This window comes from Oryzias latipes, chromosome 5 (genome assembly GCF_002234675.1).
Source record: "Oryzias latipes chromosome 5, ASM223467v1".
Lineage (NCBI taxonomy): Eukaryota > Metazoa > Chordata > Actinopteri > Beloniformes > Adrianichthyidae > Oryzias > Oryzias latipes.
The window spans coordinates 12,845,557-12,863,910 of NC_019863.2; the positions used below are offsets into that span (position 1 = coordinate 12,845,557).

Sequence of the window (18,354 nt, forward strand, 5' to 3'; positions counted from 1 at the left end):
GACTGTAGATTTTTGATTAACTCCAGAGAACCGATGTTAGTACAGAGAGTAATACCTGTTCATGAAAACTTAGTTTGTTCAGATATTTTTAGACCCCAGTTCATGATAGTATTCCCATGTAGGTAAGCACAAAGTGTTGCACTGAATTCAAATTCAGATTTTTAGATAACTGGCCTCAGATGGATGAGGACTTTGGCTTGTTCTTACACTTTGTGTTCCTCTTTTACTTTGATTTGTTTGAAGATGTAGACACTTTTTATCTGGCCTATGTTATTTTTCTGATAAAATTAGAAAAACTTGTTATCAAGAAAATTAACCTAACTACCACTGGTATTTTAGTCAGATTAGCATCAGATCCTCCATACAGTGAGAGGCTATTTAAAATAATCTGTATTTTGCCATAAATAATGGGGACTATTTATTATTGTTTCAGTTGTACAACAGGGCTCGACATAGCCATTTGTCCGCTGGCCCGGTCCTGTTTTTCGAGCAGTACGGACCACAAGACTTTACTAGTCCGCTCGGGCCACTAAAATATCTAACGGTTTATACATTCTTCACCTTTTTCAATAAAGTAAATTTTGCGAAAACGTGTAGATTTACCTCGTCTTCATAATTTAGTTTTTCTGCTAGTCCTGTGTTCAGACTTCAAGGGTTTCTATGGGAAACCTTTGATCACTTCTCCTTCTCTCCCGCCTGCGCGCGCGCGGCTTTCACTGCCGAGCACCACGCGGCACGCGCTCACTACTTTTTTTTTTCAAACTTTATTGAATGTAACAATTCAATACAAAACAATGTTAAACAGCAACAACGAAGGCACAAGCCAGTGGGTTATTATTACATTTGATTATAAATCCGACACCGTCACTGAAGAGAGACTGAAGCATGTCAGAGATGTGGAAGACATGGCAGGAATAGATAGGAATATGTTAGATGGAGTAATTGGTATAATTAGTAGTATGGACAGCAAGATATTTAATGAATGCATTGAAGATGAAACTGTATCCACTAAGCTTTAAGCTGAATGTCAAAGAATCAAAGGCAACTCCAAATACCTGAATCTCAGGCTCAAATGCAGTAGAATGTTAAACTACTTAATTTTGTTTTTCTTTACAACACTGTAAGCAGTAAGTATTTCTAGTTAGCTGAATGATCTCAGTTAGACCTGCACAATATGAGGAAAACTCGCGATATGCAATATCAGAGATTAAAATTGCAATAACGATATAATTTGCGGTATATAAACAAACAGCAAAATAACCAAATAACCATTCCCAGTTTAAAAATTATACTCCAAATGACCCACGTTGACATAGGTTACAAACATCTAACATAACAGGGCTCCATCTGATTGGTCAACAATGTGAAGGCGTCCATCCGATTGGTCAAATGCATTAAGGGATTTATTTGATTCGTTAAATGGTTCAAGCTGCCATTAGATTGTTTTAACACATTTAAGGTTTATGATTTATTGCGATATTTGCCGTTAGAAGCCCCATGAAAACTTCTGAACTAGTGTTACCTACTACACTGCAGTGCTCTCTTCAAAACATCTGAAACAGACTAGAGCAGATTTAAGTTTGATATGGTCTATTTTCAGTCATTGAAAAGTGTAGAAATAAGTGATGTCACCAGAATGCACCAAATTGCACCATATTAAAAGTTTCCGGGGGGGCATGCCCCCGGACCCCCCTAAAGTTGCAAGCACCTGCGGAGCGGCGGGTCCCGCTATGCGCGGTGTCGGGCCAGTAACTTTCAGGCAGGGCCAGTAAGTTTCAAAAACTACTGGCCCTGTGGGCCAGTGCAAATTTCTGGGCTATGTCAACCCCTGTACAACACTCTGAAACAATATGGAACATCTCTGTGGAAATCTTTTTTCTTTGAAAACCAAATGTGCTCTTGTAAAACATTTTTATAAGAAGTTGCCTTATAAATCCTGTACTATAGACCAGTGCTTGAATCGTTTCCTCTGATTTTGGGTTGTGCATTGTTCTCTTTGATTTCTCTGTAGTCTCCCATTGACCTGTTTGTAAAATAGTTCAAGTGGAATGGTTGTGCATGTGGCGATCACTCTGCCTGTCAGCTTTGCTATGATTTGTATATAAGCTTTATTGTTGATTTCTTTTGACAGACAGTTAAGGTAGATTAATAAAAAAATAAATTAATTTGCATTTTGGGGAATGTTTGTTTTATTTCACATTGTTTCTCCCTTAAAAAAGCAAAACATTTTAAAAGGAAGGGCATCAAGTGAAAAAACAAATAATTGCGTTTGTGTGACTTGATTTGACTGCAAATGTCCACTCTCATTATCTTTTAATCTATTTTTTAAAGCATTAGCAGTGCTCTTTTGATTTGATTTGATTTGATTTGAAATGGTTTATTTCAAGCAATTAAGTAGAAATAATACACAAAAGCAATACAATCATCAGTCATACATTCATAAAGTAATTAATCAACTTAAGATAATTAGACATATTAATAAATATTTCTTGAAAGGGAGTGGAAGGAAGCGAACTTATATAATCCCACCCCGTTATACTATAACCATTTTATTACATGATTTATCAATATCCGGTTCCTAGCTTTTATGAGACAGAATTAAGAATCATAAGGTATCGATAAAGCACATGACAAAGATGAATTATTTAATTATTATGTAAAAAATAACTATTTTAAAAATCAACATGGCAAATGCAGATCAGTCATCTGAAATATTTGCAGATTATGTTACTTATAAAAGTCATTCATATGAATAAAACATACTACTATATCTGTAAAGTAGACAGAACACTGTTTCAGGAATTTTCATAGCAAAATTTCATCAAGTATCAAAAGTTAAAAACATGTGCAAAATTAGGCAAGGCAAGGCAAGTTTATTTGTATAGCACAATTCATACACAAAGTAATTCAAGGTGCTTCACAAAACAGAAAAATGCATTAAAATCACAATACATCATAGAAATAATCAACATAAAATTTACTTTAAAAGAAAAGAAAAAATTTTTTTTGAAAACTGATTTAAAAATAAAGGAAGGAAAGGAAAGAAAAGTGCAGATAGGACCTTTCAGTCATATACACGGCTAAACAGAAATGTTTTAAGTCTAGATTTGAATATGAACACAGAAGAGGCCTGTCTTACGACTTCAGGGAGGCTGTTCCAGATTTTAGCTGCAGAATATTGAAACGCTGATTCCCCTTGTTTAGTTCTGACTCTGGGAATCAACAGGAGGCCGGCCCCTGAGGTCCTCAGAGTACGAGATGGTTCATATGGCACTAACATGTCAGAGATGTACTTTGGTGCTCGGCCATGGAGAGACTTGTACACAAGCAGAGCTGCTTTGAAGTCTATTCTTTCAGGTACAGGGAGCCAGTGCAGAGACCTGAGCACAGGACTAATGTGATCATACTTCCTGGTTCTGGTCAGGACTCGAGCAGCAGCATTCTGGATGTACTGAAGCTGTTTTACAGCTCGTTTTGAGAGGCCGGTGAGCAGGCCGTTACAGTAGTCTAACCTGCTGGAGACAAATGCATGAATAAGTATCTCCAGGTCTGGCTTTGACACTATGTTTTTGATTTTGGCAATGTTTTTCAGATGATAAAATGCCGCTGATGTTACTGACTTGATATGGCTGTTAAAGTTCAGGTCAGAGTCCATGATTACCCCTAGATTTCTGACTTGATTTGAGGGTTTAAGAGACAGAGAATGAAGGTAGCTGCTGACACTTTCTCTTTGTTTCTGTGGGCCAAAAATAATAACTTCGGTCTTGTTTGAGTTTAGCTGGAGAAAGTTGTTCTGCATCCACGCACTGATCTGTTGGAGGCAGTGGCTGAGTGAATCCACCGGCCCATATTCACCTGTTGTCAGTGACACATAGATCTGAGTATCATCTGCATAGTTGTGATAAGATATGTTATTACTGCGTATTAACTGCCCTAGTGGCAGCATGTAGAGGTTGAACAGAAGGGGTCCCAGGATCGATCCCTGGGGCACACCACAAGTCAAGGCCATGTAGTCTGAGACACAACTCCCAATTTCAACAAAATATTTCCTGTCTTCTAGATAAGACTTGAGCCAACTTAGGGCAGATCCAGAGATGCCAACCCAGTCTTGGAGTCTGTGCAAAAGGATCCCATGATCAACAGTATCAAAGGCAGCACTCAGGTCTAGCAGGATTTAGACAGAGACTTTTCCATCATCAGTGTTCAGGCGGATGTCGTTGGTTACCTTGATAAGAGCAGTTTCTGTGCTATGATGGGGTCTAAAACCTGACTGGAAAACATCAAATGAATTGTTTAATAAGAGAAAATCAGTGAGCTGTTGGTAGACAACTTTTTCAAGGACTTTTCCTAAAAATGGCAGATTAGAGATAGGTCTGTAATTATTCAGTACAGTGGGATCAAGACCGTTTTTCTTCAGGAGAGGTTTAATGACTGCAGTTTTTAATGCCTCTGGAAATATTCCAGATTGAAGAGACATGTTAACTATTTGAGTAATTGATGGCAACACACTGTTCAGGACAGACTTTAGAAATCTCGTGGGTAACACATCAAGGCAGCATGTAGACGAGCTTAGACGGGTGATGGTCTCTTGGACAGTTTGGTCAGTGACAGGTACAAAGTGAGTCAGCTTAGAGTGAGTAGGTGGCCGTTCGATAGTTATATGTGTTGTGGAGTTGATGGCTTTTTTAATGCCCTGAACCTTGTCATTAAAAAATACAGTAAATTATGTTACATTAGGAAAAAAATTTGAATCAATTTATCAATTTTTGGAGCAAGTGAAGTAATATCATTAAACGTCGATCATTTTAACCATTTTCAATAAGTGATTAATCATTTGTTTTACTTTTTTTATATTTTTTTGTATTTTTATTTTTTTTATAATAAAGTAATGCTGTAAGGGAAAAATAAAAAGGGTCCATAATCTGTCGATTGTCCAAGGTTGGTATTTCTTCTTCTGCTGAATGACAGCTGATCTTCTGGGTTCAAACAGTTAATAGTTCTCTTCAATGTTATGTCTGCAGACCTTAGATTCAGGTCCATATCCTTCTTCAGCTGATAACAGCTGCGGTGAAAGTTGAGGTTAAGTTGTCTGCATGTCAGAGCTCTGCTGTTATTCAGGTGACGTCAGACGATGGAGAAAGTGATGAATCAAGGCGTCATATTTCTTAAAATGATTTGACTCTTTGATTTATTATTGCATGTTGTTTCAGATGACCGTGATCAAACACTTTTCAAAGTCCTTCATGGTGTTCACAACCAGAACCTTGGACCGGTCCGGTGGACCGAGTGGTTTGACATAAATCCTGCAGCCTTTAATCCAAGTGTTCTCAATCTGCTTACGCTTCCTGAGAAGCCTGGCATGTTTGGAGATTTCAGCATTCCTTCTGGTCAGATGGTCGTTGCTCTTTTAGATGCTCTTTTAGTTGTGACTATTCCGTTTTTACTTACATTTTTTGAAAAACTGTCATTTTCCAGGACATAGTTTCTGCAGAGCGGTGGTAGTAATTCATTAAAAGTTCTTCTGAGTTGTGGGCAGGACTGCTGGCACAGAGAAACCCTGCCCTCACTTCCCATCATCCCTTTGTTTACATTCTCTCCTGGTAGCTTACAGCCCCCTTACACCCCCACCTAACAACAGCAGTGCAACAAAAATGATGAGCAATATGAGAGCAGTCCAGTCGTACAGTTTTGACCCAGATACCAGCTCAGACGAGGAAAAATAAACACGTACATGGATGGAGGGGAGCTTGTGGCCTGCCGATTTTACCACCTACGTCACCCCTACAATATTTTTCCAACTTCATTTTTTTGTCTACCTCTTATTCACAGTGATTTGAATAAAGAAATACTCAGAAATGCAATTTTAAGCTTATTTTTATCTATGTTCTACATCATGAGAAAAACGCTTCAAGAACAGGTTAAAAACACCAAAAACAAGTTTCATCAGAGTGGGTCTTTAAGAAAAGACCCTTCCTCTTTAGCAAAACATTAACAAACTGCAACAAAGTGAACAATTTGAGTAATTATTTTTTATTTTTATTGATTTTTAAATCAGTTACATTGTTAGAGTACATTGGAAACATTTGGTCTTTTACAAGTATTGAAAAAAACATTTGAGTAGCTTGTTATTTTCCTGAACTAGGTTCATACATGTAAAATCAATAAAAAAAATAAAATCCACTTAAAAAAATAAATAGATCAACAAAATAAACCAGTGTTTCTTTTGCAGCAGAGAGAAACTGAACTAAATACTGTTGACAGAGATCACCACGAAGCCTCTTATTATGATGTTGGCCTCTGAAAGTGACAGGCTGGCGTGCAGCATCATCCTCCCCACCATTTTGGGAGTGAACTTGACGCTGTTCTCCACTCTTCCACCTGGACGCAGTTCACGGATCCTTCATGGAGCAAACAGAAAAAAATGTCGGCAGGAATGTCAAAAGTCGTTTCACTTGAGTTCAGAAAAACATGTATGTTTGTTCACACGACACACCCCACATTCTCACACCACACATAGTTCCTGAATGTTGCATCAAGGGATACTCCTTTGTTTGAACACTTCTCAACTTTTAATGGTCAGATATTTTGGATGTTTATAAGTTAATGTGATTTTGTGAGTTTTCACACATTTTTTTCGTTGTTTCCAAGAAACCAAACATCAAGTCCTCAGAAGAACTTTGAAAATGTTCTTGCGGAAGCTTGGAAATCTTCAAACAAAAAGGAAATCGGATTGTCTGGAACCAAACTATAAGGAAACTAACATTTTTACTCTGCACTATTGTAGAAAAACGAGTGATTTTTACCTGAACTGAATCTTTTCTTGGAGCAGTCCGGCCCCTGTCACAGTCAGTACTCCGCTCACAGGGTGAGTAAATGGGTTGGTGAAGGTCACTATGGCTGTGTGTTCTTTATTTGGTACCACATTTTTGTCAACAACCTGAAAAACAAGTGTATCAAATGCTTAACACATCCTTAAATAACTGTACACCTGGACTACATGCAAATAAGTTACGCTCTATAAAACATAGAAGCACACTGAGCTGTGGGTCTTCAATAAATACCTGAATGATGAGGTCTGGGCTGACAATGTTGAACTCCTCTGAGGTCAGGATCCGCTCCAGAGTGGACATGTCCTGTAGAACAACCGCCAGGTTGATCAGCTTGTCCCCCACTGCGTCCTCATACTGTTCTGGAAGGATTTGGTGACGCAGCACCTTGCCTGGAAACAGAAGTGGATGAACAATTAGATCATGCTTGGCAACAACACATGAACAGCAGGCATCAGAATGAGATTGTAAGTAGAAATGAGACAAGCAGATGTACCTTCCATGGGTCCCAGCTGGATAACATCGTGATTTTCCCAAAAGGTGTCAGAGGGGTTGTGGCTGTAATCTTTGGCCTGAGCGTTGATATGCACTTCCACCTTCTTGGCCACTCTCTCCCTGTTTGTAACTTTCACTGTTAAGCGGATCGGCTCCCCGACAACAGGGGATTTGTCCAGGGACGTTGAGACCAAAACTCCCTTGGATGAGGCAGCTGGATAAACAGAAAAGAAAGAATTGTCAATACTGTGCTGTTTCAAAAAACAACAGATCTCTACAATTTGGTGAAAATACCAAAAATGTACCTCTACTCATCGTGGAGACATCCGGCATTGTGGAACTTCTTGAAGAAATAGTTAAAGCTGCTGGGACTGCTGGGACTGCTGGGACTGCAGAAACATAGTAAAATAGCAAAGTAGGTGAGACCTTCACACAAACAAATGGTATTTCTGTAAAATTACTATGCATTTTCTGCTTTGGTGCCATACTTTCGACATATTTGTAGCTTCCTGTGATGTCCTGCAGTCTTGGAACGCCCACAGCTTTAGTGCAGATGAGAGCTCCAACTCTTTCTGTGTCTTTGCTGACGTTGATCACCTTGCCCTGCGCCATTATGATGGTGTGCACATCTGCATTCACTTCAGCATAGACAAACGGGACATCATAAGGCACATCAGTGCGCTGACTCCTTATGGCTTTGACTGGAGCTGGGCCACAGCAATACACCCCTATGTGGCAAAAAGAAAGAAAGTTATTGTTTTTTTTTTGTTTTGTTTTTCAAGATTAAAGAATATTTAAAAAAATTAAAAATCCAACAATCATCACACACCTTTACTCCTTTCCTGTGGTGTTGGGTCAAGAACCTGCCAGCCATCCATATTGGATCCCAGATCCTTGCGAGTCATCCAGCACTCCACCCACACATGAAAGTTCCTGTTCGAAGAAGTCCAAAATGAATTATCGTTATAATTGTGACATATTTATGCTTCTTGTGAATTAGGTACTGATCATTACTGACCATATGCTGTCTCTGCTGAGGTTCAGCTTCTGCCCTGTTTCATTGTAGACCTCCTCAATCACCAGGTTCCCATTGGCGTCATGGGCAGAGTTATAGTTTGTGATGACACGACAAGGAATGCCCAGGACTCTCATGGCTAAAGGCAGAATCCAAAACAGAGATGAACAAAATATGCAAACAGTTACGCAGTGACAAATTATGTGTGCGACTTCTAAAGAAATTTTAAAAGGTACGTGTGTGTCATACCTGTACACATGACAGCTGCAAACACCCAGCACTGCCCGTACTTGACGGGACTGAAGCCACTCTGGGCCCACTGTCTCAAGATGTCCCCACTTCCTGTCCACAGGGAAGGATGGACCCCCTGATCAAAGTTGTCTGACCAGTTTCCTTTTACCACTCCTCGATCATCCTCGCTGTTAACCTAAATTCAGAGAACAGGACATGCTCAGCTTTCCAAGCTGCAGTTTGGACATTCAAGTTTGTTTTGTTTGCTTTGTGATGACAGTGACTGGCAAACAACTGTTGACTTCCTGCAAGGCATCTCACAGCCTGGCAGAGGTCTGCAAGTGTATCTGTGGTCTTGTAAAGCTCAGTTGATTCAAGCCACACCTCATTTTAATCAACAGCCATTACGTCTGAGTTGCCAAGGTAACTGTGTTTGAATCTGTTGACACTCACCATGGCAGACACAACCCGGCCTATGTAGACAGGGTCGCTTCGCTCCAGGTAGTCCATATTTGGGTTCCTTTGGTGCTGGGGGCTGACTTCAAGCAGATTCATGCATGCCTCCAAAACACCAGACTCATACTTTACATAAAGAGAAGTACGACAAAGTAATTAATAAAGTACTGAAAAAGTGCACAATTAAATGTAAATGTGTAGATTTAAGTTTGATTTTTAAAAAGAAAGATGACATCAGTTTCATACCAGATCATAGGACCATGGTCTTGACACGGTGTTCATAGGTGTCCCCATAAACACCAACCCATAGTCTCTCAGGACATACTCCTCTCTTTGATCTTCAAACGGAAGGAACACTGAATCCTCTGAAAGACAAAAACCAAGTGCTTCATTTCACTGAACTTAAAAATCAGTGTAAACTAATGCAAGATGTGACGCAAAATTCATGTAAGAAGCTTTTAGCCAAAAGTTCAAATGGCTGTGACTGATTTTTATCCAAGCTTTGTAGAGTGAACTCACCTGAACACCAGGGGTTGCAGAGCAGGACAAAGCTGCTGAAAGTAGGACTTCCCAGGCTATTTTGTGGGACAACAAACAACTGAAACTCATAGTAGCCCACTGGGGCAGAGGCCGAGGGGCGGATAAGAATGGAGGGGTTCCGGAAGTTGTTGCTCTTTGGATCGAAATATGCATTCCAATCAGACAATGGTGAGTTTTGGGAGGACGTGACCGGCAGCGTCAAACTCAGTCGACCTGGAGAGGAAAACGTTTCATTTTTAAGTCAAATTGCTTACATTAAAATGTAAATGCCGATTTAATCTGCAGTGAATTTAGAATACCTAGCATAATTTTGATCTTCAAGGAATCAGTCCTGGGGTTGAAAGGTCGGCCCCTCAAATACACGGTGATTCTGAACGGTTCTCCTCTTCGCACCACCAGAGCCTTTGAACTGAGGAAGCCCTGTGTCTTGTGCCTTTCAAGGTTTTCGAAATGCTCCAGGTTAACATTCTGAATGCTCAGACCTGAGAAAAAATGGTAAAAATGGATGAAAGATTAAAAGAGGAAATAATGGAAGACTTCAGTATTCCACAAACGCAGGAACACATTGCAGTGTGGGATACATTGCAACTACCAATACTATTTAACAGACAGTGAAAAGTATTCAGCAGCTGACTGTTAAGCAGTTAACAGTAAAGAAAACTCAAAAAACACAAGACTTACCTTCCATCTGTGAGTCTCTGCTTCTCAACAAGTGTGTGTCCTCACAGTTGGCCTCATCGTTTTTATGAGCGCATGCCACTCCTTTCTGAATGTTGATGGATTAGTTTGACTTGATTGTTTCCAAATCACATTATAAGTTTAAACAAAACAGAGACACGCCTCTATCATGAAAAACTAGTAGAAGAGGGATTGAACTCATCTACCTCAACAATGGCCAAAGTTGTTTCATCAGCGTGCTTCATGAGAACTTTATGTGAACTGTTGCAACATTTATTTTTTTTAATACAAAGTCTTAACTAACTGTACAGAAGCAAACCCCCTGCTGCATTTCAAAACACTGAAAATCACTGACCGTTTAATTCATTTTTAATTTAAATTCCTTGTCATGGCCCCTTTTGAAGCAAGTGGGCAATTTTTTACCAGAATTAAAATATTATATGAATATTTTTTGTTTCTCTCTGCCACTAAAACTAATCATCACATCTTGCAGAATGTCTGCAAATATACAATACAATTCAATTATATACAGGAACTGTCACTCTTATTTACAATTGTGCAAACATTTCAACATTTTCAATTAACATCTTATTAATAATAGATCATTTTAGGGCAACATCAAACAAAAAGCTTAGAAAACTTTTAGGACTATAATGTTTATATAAGAAGCGACATAGGTTCATCAAGGAGAATTATCTCCTCTTAATTCATTTGAATCGATTAGACTTTATTTCATCAACCCAGACTTTTCAAACTGTGTGACCTTGTGGATTTTTACACCTCACAACTTACATAAATACACAGATAAACATCCAAAAACAGGTCTTAGAGAATGAAGGAGGCTTCAAACTGGGGGGTCGTGGGAATCTCTCAATCAAAAAGAACCATTGTGTTCTCTCTGTGTGTTAGTGTGCCGCACTGAACTCCAGAACTCAAGTGAGTTCAAACAATGTATAAAAATGCATAAATTCAGCAAAATCTTCACTGAAACTCTTGTTTCACTATATGGAGAATAGAGAAGCTAAAAGTCATTAGACACTCAAACAAATTCCAAATATAAGGATGTGTGAACTTGGAAGTTGTGAAATAATCAATGTTTTCTGATGATTATCAATTTATACTCAATGTGTGATGCCGAATAATGTTTCCTGAAGTGATGGAAAAATGTTTTCTGAGATTAATCAAGAAGCACTCCGATTGTTACTTAAAAAAAGATTTCCACTTGAGATGATAACAATCAAAATATGCCGACTATGTGAATACTATATTTCAACTATTTATAATTATTTATTTTTATTTATCAATGTCTTAATACCTGAAACAGGCTTGATTTATCTGTTTTTTTGTTTTTCATTTGTTTGCATTATTTCATATTTTTTAATGCTTTAAATCCAGTACTATATATACACAGACACATATATATATATATATATATATATATATATATATATATATATATATATATATATATATATATATATATATATATATATATATACATGAGTATGTTGTTTTTTATAACCGTTTTTTCATTCATTCAGAATCTTTTGTTTGTCATTTTTGTTTTCTTGAAACAACAAACAAAAAGAAATAAAGAGATTAAAGAGATTGAAAGCTGAATTATAACCAATTCAATCAAGTTGATCCTACTTTGCCAAAGTGCGAGGCTGCAGCAGGCTGTGTCTGCTAACCAGGACACAAAAATATGCTGAACAAGAGAAGTTAGCAGAGACATTTGAATCCTGGCTGGAAACAAGAAGAAAGAGATGTGCAAGCGGGAAAGATTTCCTGGATAAAACACAAGGGTTGATTACAAACTTTTAATCAGTATGTTGCACTGGTTTGCTCACAAACAGCCAACAGCAATAACAAAATTGAAACAGGTGTTTGTACCTTTAATATCAATCTTCTTTCCAGTAGTTTTCCATAGTAAAATGTTAAAGTATCTTTGTTGGATGATCTGATTTTCCTCAGTTTTTGTTTCCCTCTCTGCAATCCCAAAAGCACACACTTTGATGGGAAACCAGTCTTGCAACTGTTGCTTCACTACAGTTATTTAATCCAAGCCTTGGAGTTCATTCCAAACTTGACGTTAGGGCTTACTTCTTTCTGCAAGTCGCTGTCTGCACCTTTATTACATCTGATTGACTAAATAGTTCATAATGACAGATGGGTGGACTGCATTTTTGGAAAATAACTATTTGTCTGAAGTCACGAAAGAAGCTTCTACTCTGTATTCCAGTGATCCACATGTATTTTCAGGAGAGGCTGCATAGTGGTCTGGGGATTAGCACTGTGGCCTAAAAGCAGGGTTTGGGTTGGAATCCCAGCAGGGTGCTTTCTGTGTGGAGTTTCCATGTTCTCCTTGTGCATCCATTGATTTTTTTTTCCCGAGCAATCTGGCTTAAGTGTCTTTAGATGATCTGTTCCTATTTGTAGAATTTCTAGCAGTGGACTCAAAATGTCTTACTTTTTACTGCCACATTTCTGTCATAATTTTTTTTGCATTATTTTAATAAACAAAAAAAAATGTGGTTGCAATTTTTAGAGAAAGCACTGCAATAACTATTAGAGGCAGGAAAATACTGTATGTTTATTACATATGGTTTTTTTTGGGGGGGGGGGGGGTGGCTCAGGCGATTGAGCGGCTCGGCCGATCCTCGCTCCCCCCAGTCAACTGTCATTGTGTCCTTGAGCAAGACGCTTGCCTCCAGTGTGGCTCCACTGGTGTGTGAATGCGTATGAATGTGCGTACTGGCAGCCACGCCTCTGTCAGTCTGCCCCAGGGCAGCTGTGGCCACATCAGTAGCTCACCATCACCAAGTATGAATGAGGAGTGAATGCATTACTTACTAATTAAACATGTATATATATATATATATATATATATATATATATATATATATATATATATATATATATATACATACACATATATACATATATGTGTGTGTGTGTGTATATATATGTGTGTGCGTTTGTGTGTGAAGATATCCAGTCCTTTATTTTTTAAACAAATATTTTACCCAAATTATAACACTTTAAATATACAATTATCTGGACTTTCCTGTTGAAGAGGGTTTCTCGATTCTCCTAAGGAAGTTTTGCTACTCCTTCTTTTTAAGCTTTTCCCACAGTTCTTAGAATTGTTGCCATGGATTTCGTGTTACCTTCTATGATTTACATCTGTCACTTGGCTGACGTCAGCTGTTTACGTAAAGCGATCAAAAGTGACGAAAGTAACATTAAAAAACGCAGTTAGCAAATAGAGAATAATCCACTCGCTAGCTGGCATCTCTTCAGGAATTTTATGCTTTGATGTAAAAAGGAAATTACAAGTGAATTTTTTTTGTCTGAGGAAAACCTCAGTTATTACACAACTTTTTTCATTGTAAAAATATACTCCAAACACAAATGAGGATTTTTCTTCAGTTAAATGTGACATACAATTCAAACCAGAAAAAATAGAGTAAATATACATTTTAATTAAATAGTTTTCCAAAATAATTGTAATCTATAGTTTTACATTTTCTGCACTTGTGACTCTCATTTCCAAAGCAACCCAAATCAGACTTCAAAGGGTGTAAATGCAAGCTTAATGATGAAACAAAAAAAAAAAATCAGAAAAAGAAAAAAAGATCAAGTTTGTTCAGGTTTTTATTCAACTGGAAAAAATGCATTAAGGTGGTAACTTGACACGCCTTTACTCTTGGCACAGAGTATTGAGACTGTGACAAACACCCGCTTCATGTTTTGCACGCATGAGTGACTTCACAGGCTTCCAACCAATTTCTTAGAGCGTGACTCATTTTTGTCAAGTGCTTTTAGGAGTTCCACACCTAAAATCTGTTTTGCAAAAAAAAAAAGAAGTTTTTTTTCAAATCATGTATCGAACAGTAATTGATTAAAAAAGTAAAAGTTTTTACGCAAAATGCTCATTATGTTAAAAAGGCTCAACCTATTTTTGTTGAGTGTGCATAGATTTATCTGAGATACACTAAAGTACATCTGATTTATCGCAATTAAACGTGACAAAAAGCAAACCCAAGACTTTGGTCTGTCTTGAACAAAAAATAAATTAGTATTGTAAAATGAAAATTATGCAAAACACTATTCAACTACTATTTAATTGGCTCGCTAGTACGATATCACGTTTATGATGTATCATAACTGTATCTTTGCTATTTCTGTATTTACCAGAACACTGCAAAAACGGTTCCCTCAGAAATAAGTTAAAGATTCTTACACTGTTGGCAGATTTTCTTTAAATAGGCAAAAAAAGAAATCTGCTAATAGAGTAGGAAAGTTCTATTCACTAAGACATGTTTTCTCAAACTAAGATTATTTTCTTGATAAGATTAGAAAATAACAGCATTTTGTTTCTCTTTTTGCTTTCTTTAGATTCAGTTTTTGCAGTGTATTTTGTATTGAGGAATTTGATTATCATTTTTCACACGTAGCTGCAATTTTCTTAACAGATAACTGGATCGACTAATACAGGAACACAAAACAAATGATACAGTAGAGAAGGAATCAGTTTCCAAATCATCTTGGTTGGTTTTAAGATAGAAAAACATTTAAAAAGAAAAAATATCTGTTATTTTTATCAAGGAAACTGCTTCATATTGTGCAAACAATCAACTCAAAGTCATAATTAACATTCAACAGTCTTTTAGAGTATTGGTTACAAACTTATAATGTCGCTCTGAGAATAGCTTTATTTCTGAGCGACACTCTTTGGCTTATTATAAACAAGGAAGTCTGAGATGTCATGCCACACATTACTGTCGTGATAGAGGTAAGTCATGGAGGACTGCAGCGAGGGCTGAAGAGTGTGAGGGTAATACTCAAACAACCACAAGACGATGCCCCAAACCAGTGTGGCAAAGAGCGGGAATGGGTCTTGTTTTGGTGCTGGGATGACTCCTTTCTCTACAGCCAGCCGAGACAAGGCGAACAGGATTCTGGACAGTAGGTACATGTTGATCTGTGGTGTTGAGGAAAATGAAATCAGGACCAACAATATGAGAATTGGAGAGTCTGATTACAGTGTAATATAGTTTGCAGTCAATCATACCTGACTATTAATGTTGTTGTTTTCTCCAAATACCAACCACCCACCAATACAGGCAGCCAGGAAGGCATGAGACTGTAAACTTTTGCCCTGGATTTTCTCCTGTAAACCCTGAAGTCCTTTATAGGTGAAAACAAAGCAGGCCAGATTCCGGGAGTGGGTGTATGTGGCCTTCAAAATGGCTTTGAGCTTCTCTTTTAAACTAGAAGCAGAGAAAATGGAAATTGTTTTGTTGGGCAGAAAAATTACATTAATAACAATGAATTATAAAGTATATAGAAGATGTAAAAAAAAAGTAATAAAATAAATGCAAGCAGTTACAAAAGTCAAGATAAACGGATAAAACTCAAAATAAATTTTTAAAACAGGAAAAGAAGTGGTACTAAGTCAAGTGTGGCTGCTGATTCAAGTTAGGATTTATCTAGCCTGTTGTCATGTTAAGCCGATTTATAACCAACCAGTAATGTAGCTAAATAAAACACATTTTGTACTTAATTAAGTGCCACTTAGGCTTAATCTTCTCTCCTGTAATGTTTCACATCTAACCTAAGTGGCTTCATCAGTCTGAGTGGTGCTGGGTTCAAACCCCATATATCCACCAGGATATAGTCAGAGAAGCTATACATGTACATATTCATAACCCTTCCCACAACAGAGGGGGAGGTCTCAGACACGATTTGTCTCCCGCTTACTATGCAGCCTTTTCATTAGTCCCAAAGAAGACCAAAACCCCAGCACGGCCACACCTTCTGCTCCTATGATGGAGCTAGGGGGGATTACAGGAGGAGAGGCTTTTCACACTGGTTTCTCCTCTTTGTTCCCCTTAATATCCCATTCAATGGCAGGAATGTGGATGACCACACATTCCTGAGGATCCATGTGGCTTGAACCCAGCCCAACTCAGACTGATGAAGCCACTTAGATGAGATGTGAAACCTTACAGGAGAGAAGATTAAACCAAGTGCCATGACTCAACTTCCAGACAATGAAATGATACCTTTAGCACCCTTTATGTTTATATTGTATATGTTGCAGCTATAGATCTAAAAAAGGTAAAAATAATAATAATAATCAAAAATAAATGTATAAAAATAGCATTGTTTGCCTTAATCACTGGCAATTAGAATGAAATATTTGATTTTTTTGTTTACTTGCCTCAGGATGAAAGTGCACTTGTGACTTAACTGTTTTTGTTATATCGTCATCGCAATATTTGATCACAAATATCACCTATTGCAAGTTCTCCTCATATCGTGCAGCCCTAGATGAAACATAACTGCAAAACACACTATTCTATTGGTCTTGAGCAACAGTTTAACACATTTTATAAATTCTTTGTGTTTTCTTTTTTTTATCTGGACATCAGCTTGTTTTCTTCTACTTTTTATTTAGGACCTACATCAGATGATTTGAAATGAGCTCAATCTACACATTAGAACAATCAATCTACATACATTAAAACAGTTAACTTTAAATCTGTTTAACAGTTAAAAAAATTATCTTATCATTAATTACTTCAATCAATAACCCCAGATCAGTTCAAAAGTTGTTATTGATGTGCAAACAGAAGTGGCTTTGGAGATATGTTACATATAGGGAGACACGGTGAACATGAAGGGTTAATTTATTACCTGCCACTTCGAAACAGAAATGTCATGACCAGGGCATGTGGTGCTCTGATCTTTGCTCCATATCTGAGAGATAAACATAGATTAAAGTCAGTTTCCTTAAACGAAACAAGAAAGGGCATTAAAAAAACTTCTCTGAGTACAGTATGCCACTGACAAAACAATTGGTTATAATTTCATGGGTTAGCTAAAAAAAAAGGAGCTAAAAGCGCTAACGTTTTTGATTAAAATGTGATTTTTAGAGGAGAACAGACTCACACGGCACCATTTCTGAATCCCTTTAAAACCGCCAAAGCTACTTTGTATTTCTCCTGCTGCAGAAGATGATTGATAGTAAACACAAGAGTTTTCATCAAGTCGGATCCTGCCATGATTGGGCTGCAAGGACAGTGTCACACAAAAAGTCCTCCGCGTTGATGAGTCGCAAGGGTTCCGCTGTGTCAGCGCTTCAATTGTTTTCCGTCTTAAAACAAAATAAATAAAACAAACAAACATAAGTAAATACAATAAATATTACCAGTTCACCATTGTTTCATAAAACATAATATACAATGTCTCCGTGGTTTGTGGGCTAAATTCTTTTTTTTTTATTATTATTTTTTATTGAACTTTTATTGAACTTTTTTTATTGAAGACAAAAATACAAACTCCCGCAGAGGATGAACACACCACAAAATACAAAAAACACTAAGGGGGTTGAAAATACTCTCAGTCATAAACATATAGTGTTAAAAACACTTAAAAAAATAAAATAAAAAATAACAGGAGCCAAATGATAACACAGGACGGAAACTAGAATAAAAGCCACAAGGAAATTTGTTTAGATATTTTTTTAACACCTACTGTAATCCTACTGGTCACCTACTGTAATCTTTTCAGTGAGGAATAATATAAATTAAAATCGTTAATAAAACCTGGGAAGGAGGGCTTGGAACCTCTCCACTTGCAACAGTGGATGTGGTATTTTCCTAAAAGTAAGATGATATTAATGATATTTGAGAAAGACTCATCAATATTTTCCATAAACAGCAGGACATCAGAAATACCAAAAGGGGGAATGTTCAGTTTTGAATTAATCCAATTCCTTATTTGAGTCCTGATTTCCCTGGAGTAATCGCATGAAAAAAACAAATGTTCCAGCGTTTCCTCATTGGAGTTACAAAAAATGCAAGATTCCACATCAAATTTAAATCTGCTTTGAAGAAAATCGGAGACAGGATAATATTTATTTATTATTTTGAAATGAGTTTCTTTTATTTTGGGCAGAACAGGCCATTTAATGTACTTTGAGTGTGCTTTAACGAACAAAATTCTGACTTTCCTAACAATCTTTCAAGGTCCCGGATGCAGTCAAAAACCTTTTTAAATGGTATCTCGGAAATATTTCTTTTTCAAACTTTATTTAATGTA

The 18,354-nt window shown here is 37.3% G+C and overlaps 2 protein-coding genes across 2 annotated transcripts; both read right to left on the reverse strand.

Moving 5' to 3' along the window:
• Positions 1–6,011: 6,011 nt before the first annotated feature.
• On the reverse strand, positions 6,012–10,327 carry LOC101169687 (protein-glutamine gamma-glutamyltransferase 5). Its single transcript, XM_011474933.3, has 14 exons — positions 10,246–10,327; positions 9,864–10,046; positions 9,544–9,777; positions 9,271–9,389; positions 9,022–9,150; positions 8,587–8,764; positions 8,341–8,476; positions 8,152–8,255; positions 7,811–8,050; positions 7,628–7,711; positions 7,324–7,536; positions 7,062–7,219; positions 6,804–6,937; positions 6,012–6,398 (listed from the first exon to the last, which is right to left on the reverse strand). Exons 1-14 carry the CDS (start codon positions 10,250–10,252, stop codon positions 6,245–6,247), a joined length of 2,073 nt encoding a protein of 690 aa, XP_011473235.1. The 5' UTR covers positions 10,253–10,327; the 3' UTR covers positions 6,012–6,244.
• Positions 10,328–13,536: 3,209 nt separating this feature from the next.
• Positions 13,537–17,361, reverse strand: pxmp4 (peroxisomal membrane protein 4). The gene is made up of 4 exons (XM_023954923.1): positions 17,203–17,361; positions 16,948–17,010; positions 15,320–15,518; positions 13,537–15,229 (listed from the first exon to the last, which is right to left on the reverse strand). Exons 1-4 carry the CDS (start codon positions 17,313–17,315, stop codon positions 14,960–14,962), a joined length of 645 nt encoding a protein of 214 aa, XP_023810691.1. The 5' UTR covers positions 17,316–17,361; the 3' UTR covers positions 13,537–14,959.
• Between the last annotated feature and the right edge of the window lie 993 nt (positions 17,362–18,354).

Bases quoted from the DNA above. Each gene is read 5' to 3' on its own strand.
- pxmp4 (XM_023954923.1), bottom strand. From the start codon at position 17,315: ATGGCAGGATCCGACTTGATGAAAACTCTTGTGTTTACTATCAATCAT. The intron at 15,519-16,947 runs GTAATAAATTAA...CTCTGCTTCTAG, and splicing joins TTTCTGTTTCGAAGTGGCAG to TTTAAAAGAGAAGCTCAAAG. The intron at 15,230-15,319 runs GTATGATTGACT...TCAACACCACAG, and splicing joins ACAACAACATTAATAGTCAG to ATCAACATGTACCTACTGTC.
- LOC101169687 (XM_011474933.3), bottom strand. The intron at 9,151-9,270 runs GTATGAAACTGA...CTTTATGTAAAG, and splicing joins GACCATGGTCCTATGATCTG to TATGAGTCTGGTGTTTTGGA. The intron at 7,537-7,627 runs GTACATTTTTGG...CTGTTTATCCAG, and splicing joins TGTCTCCACGATGAGTAGAG to CTGCCTCATCCAAGGGAGTT.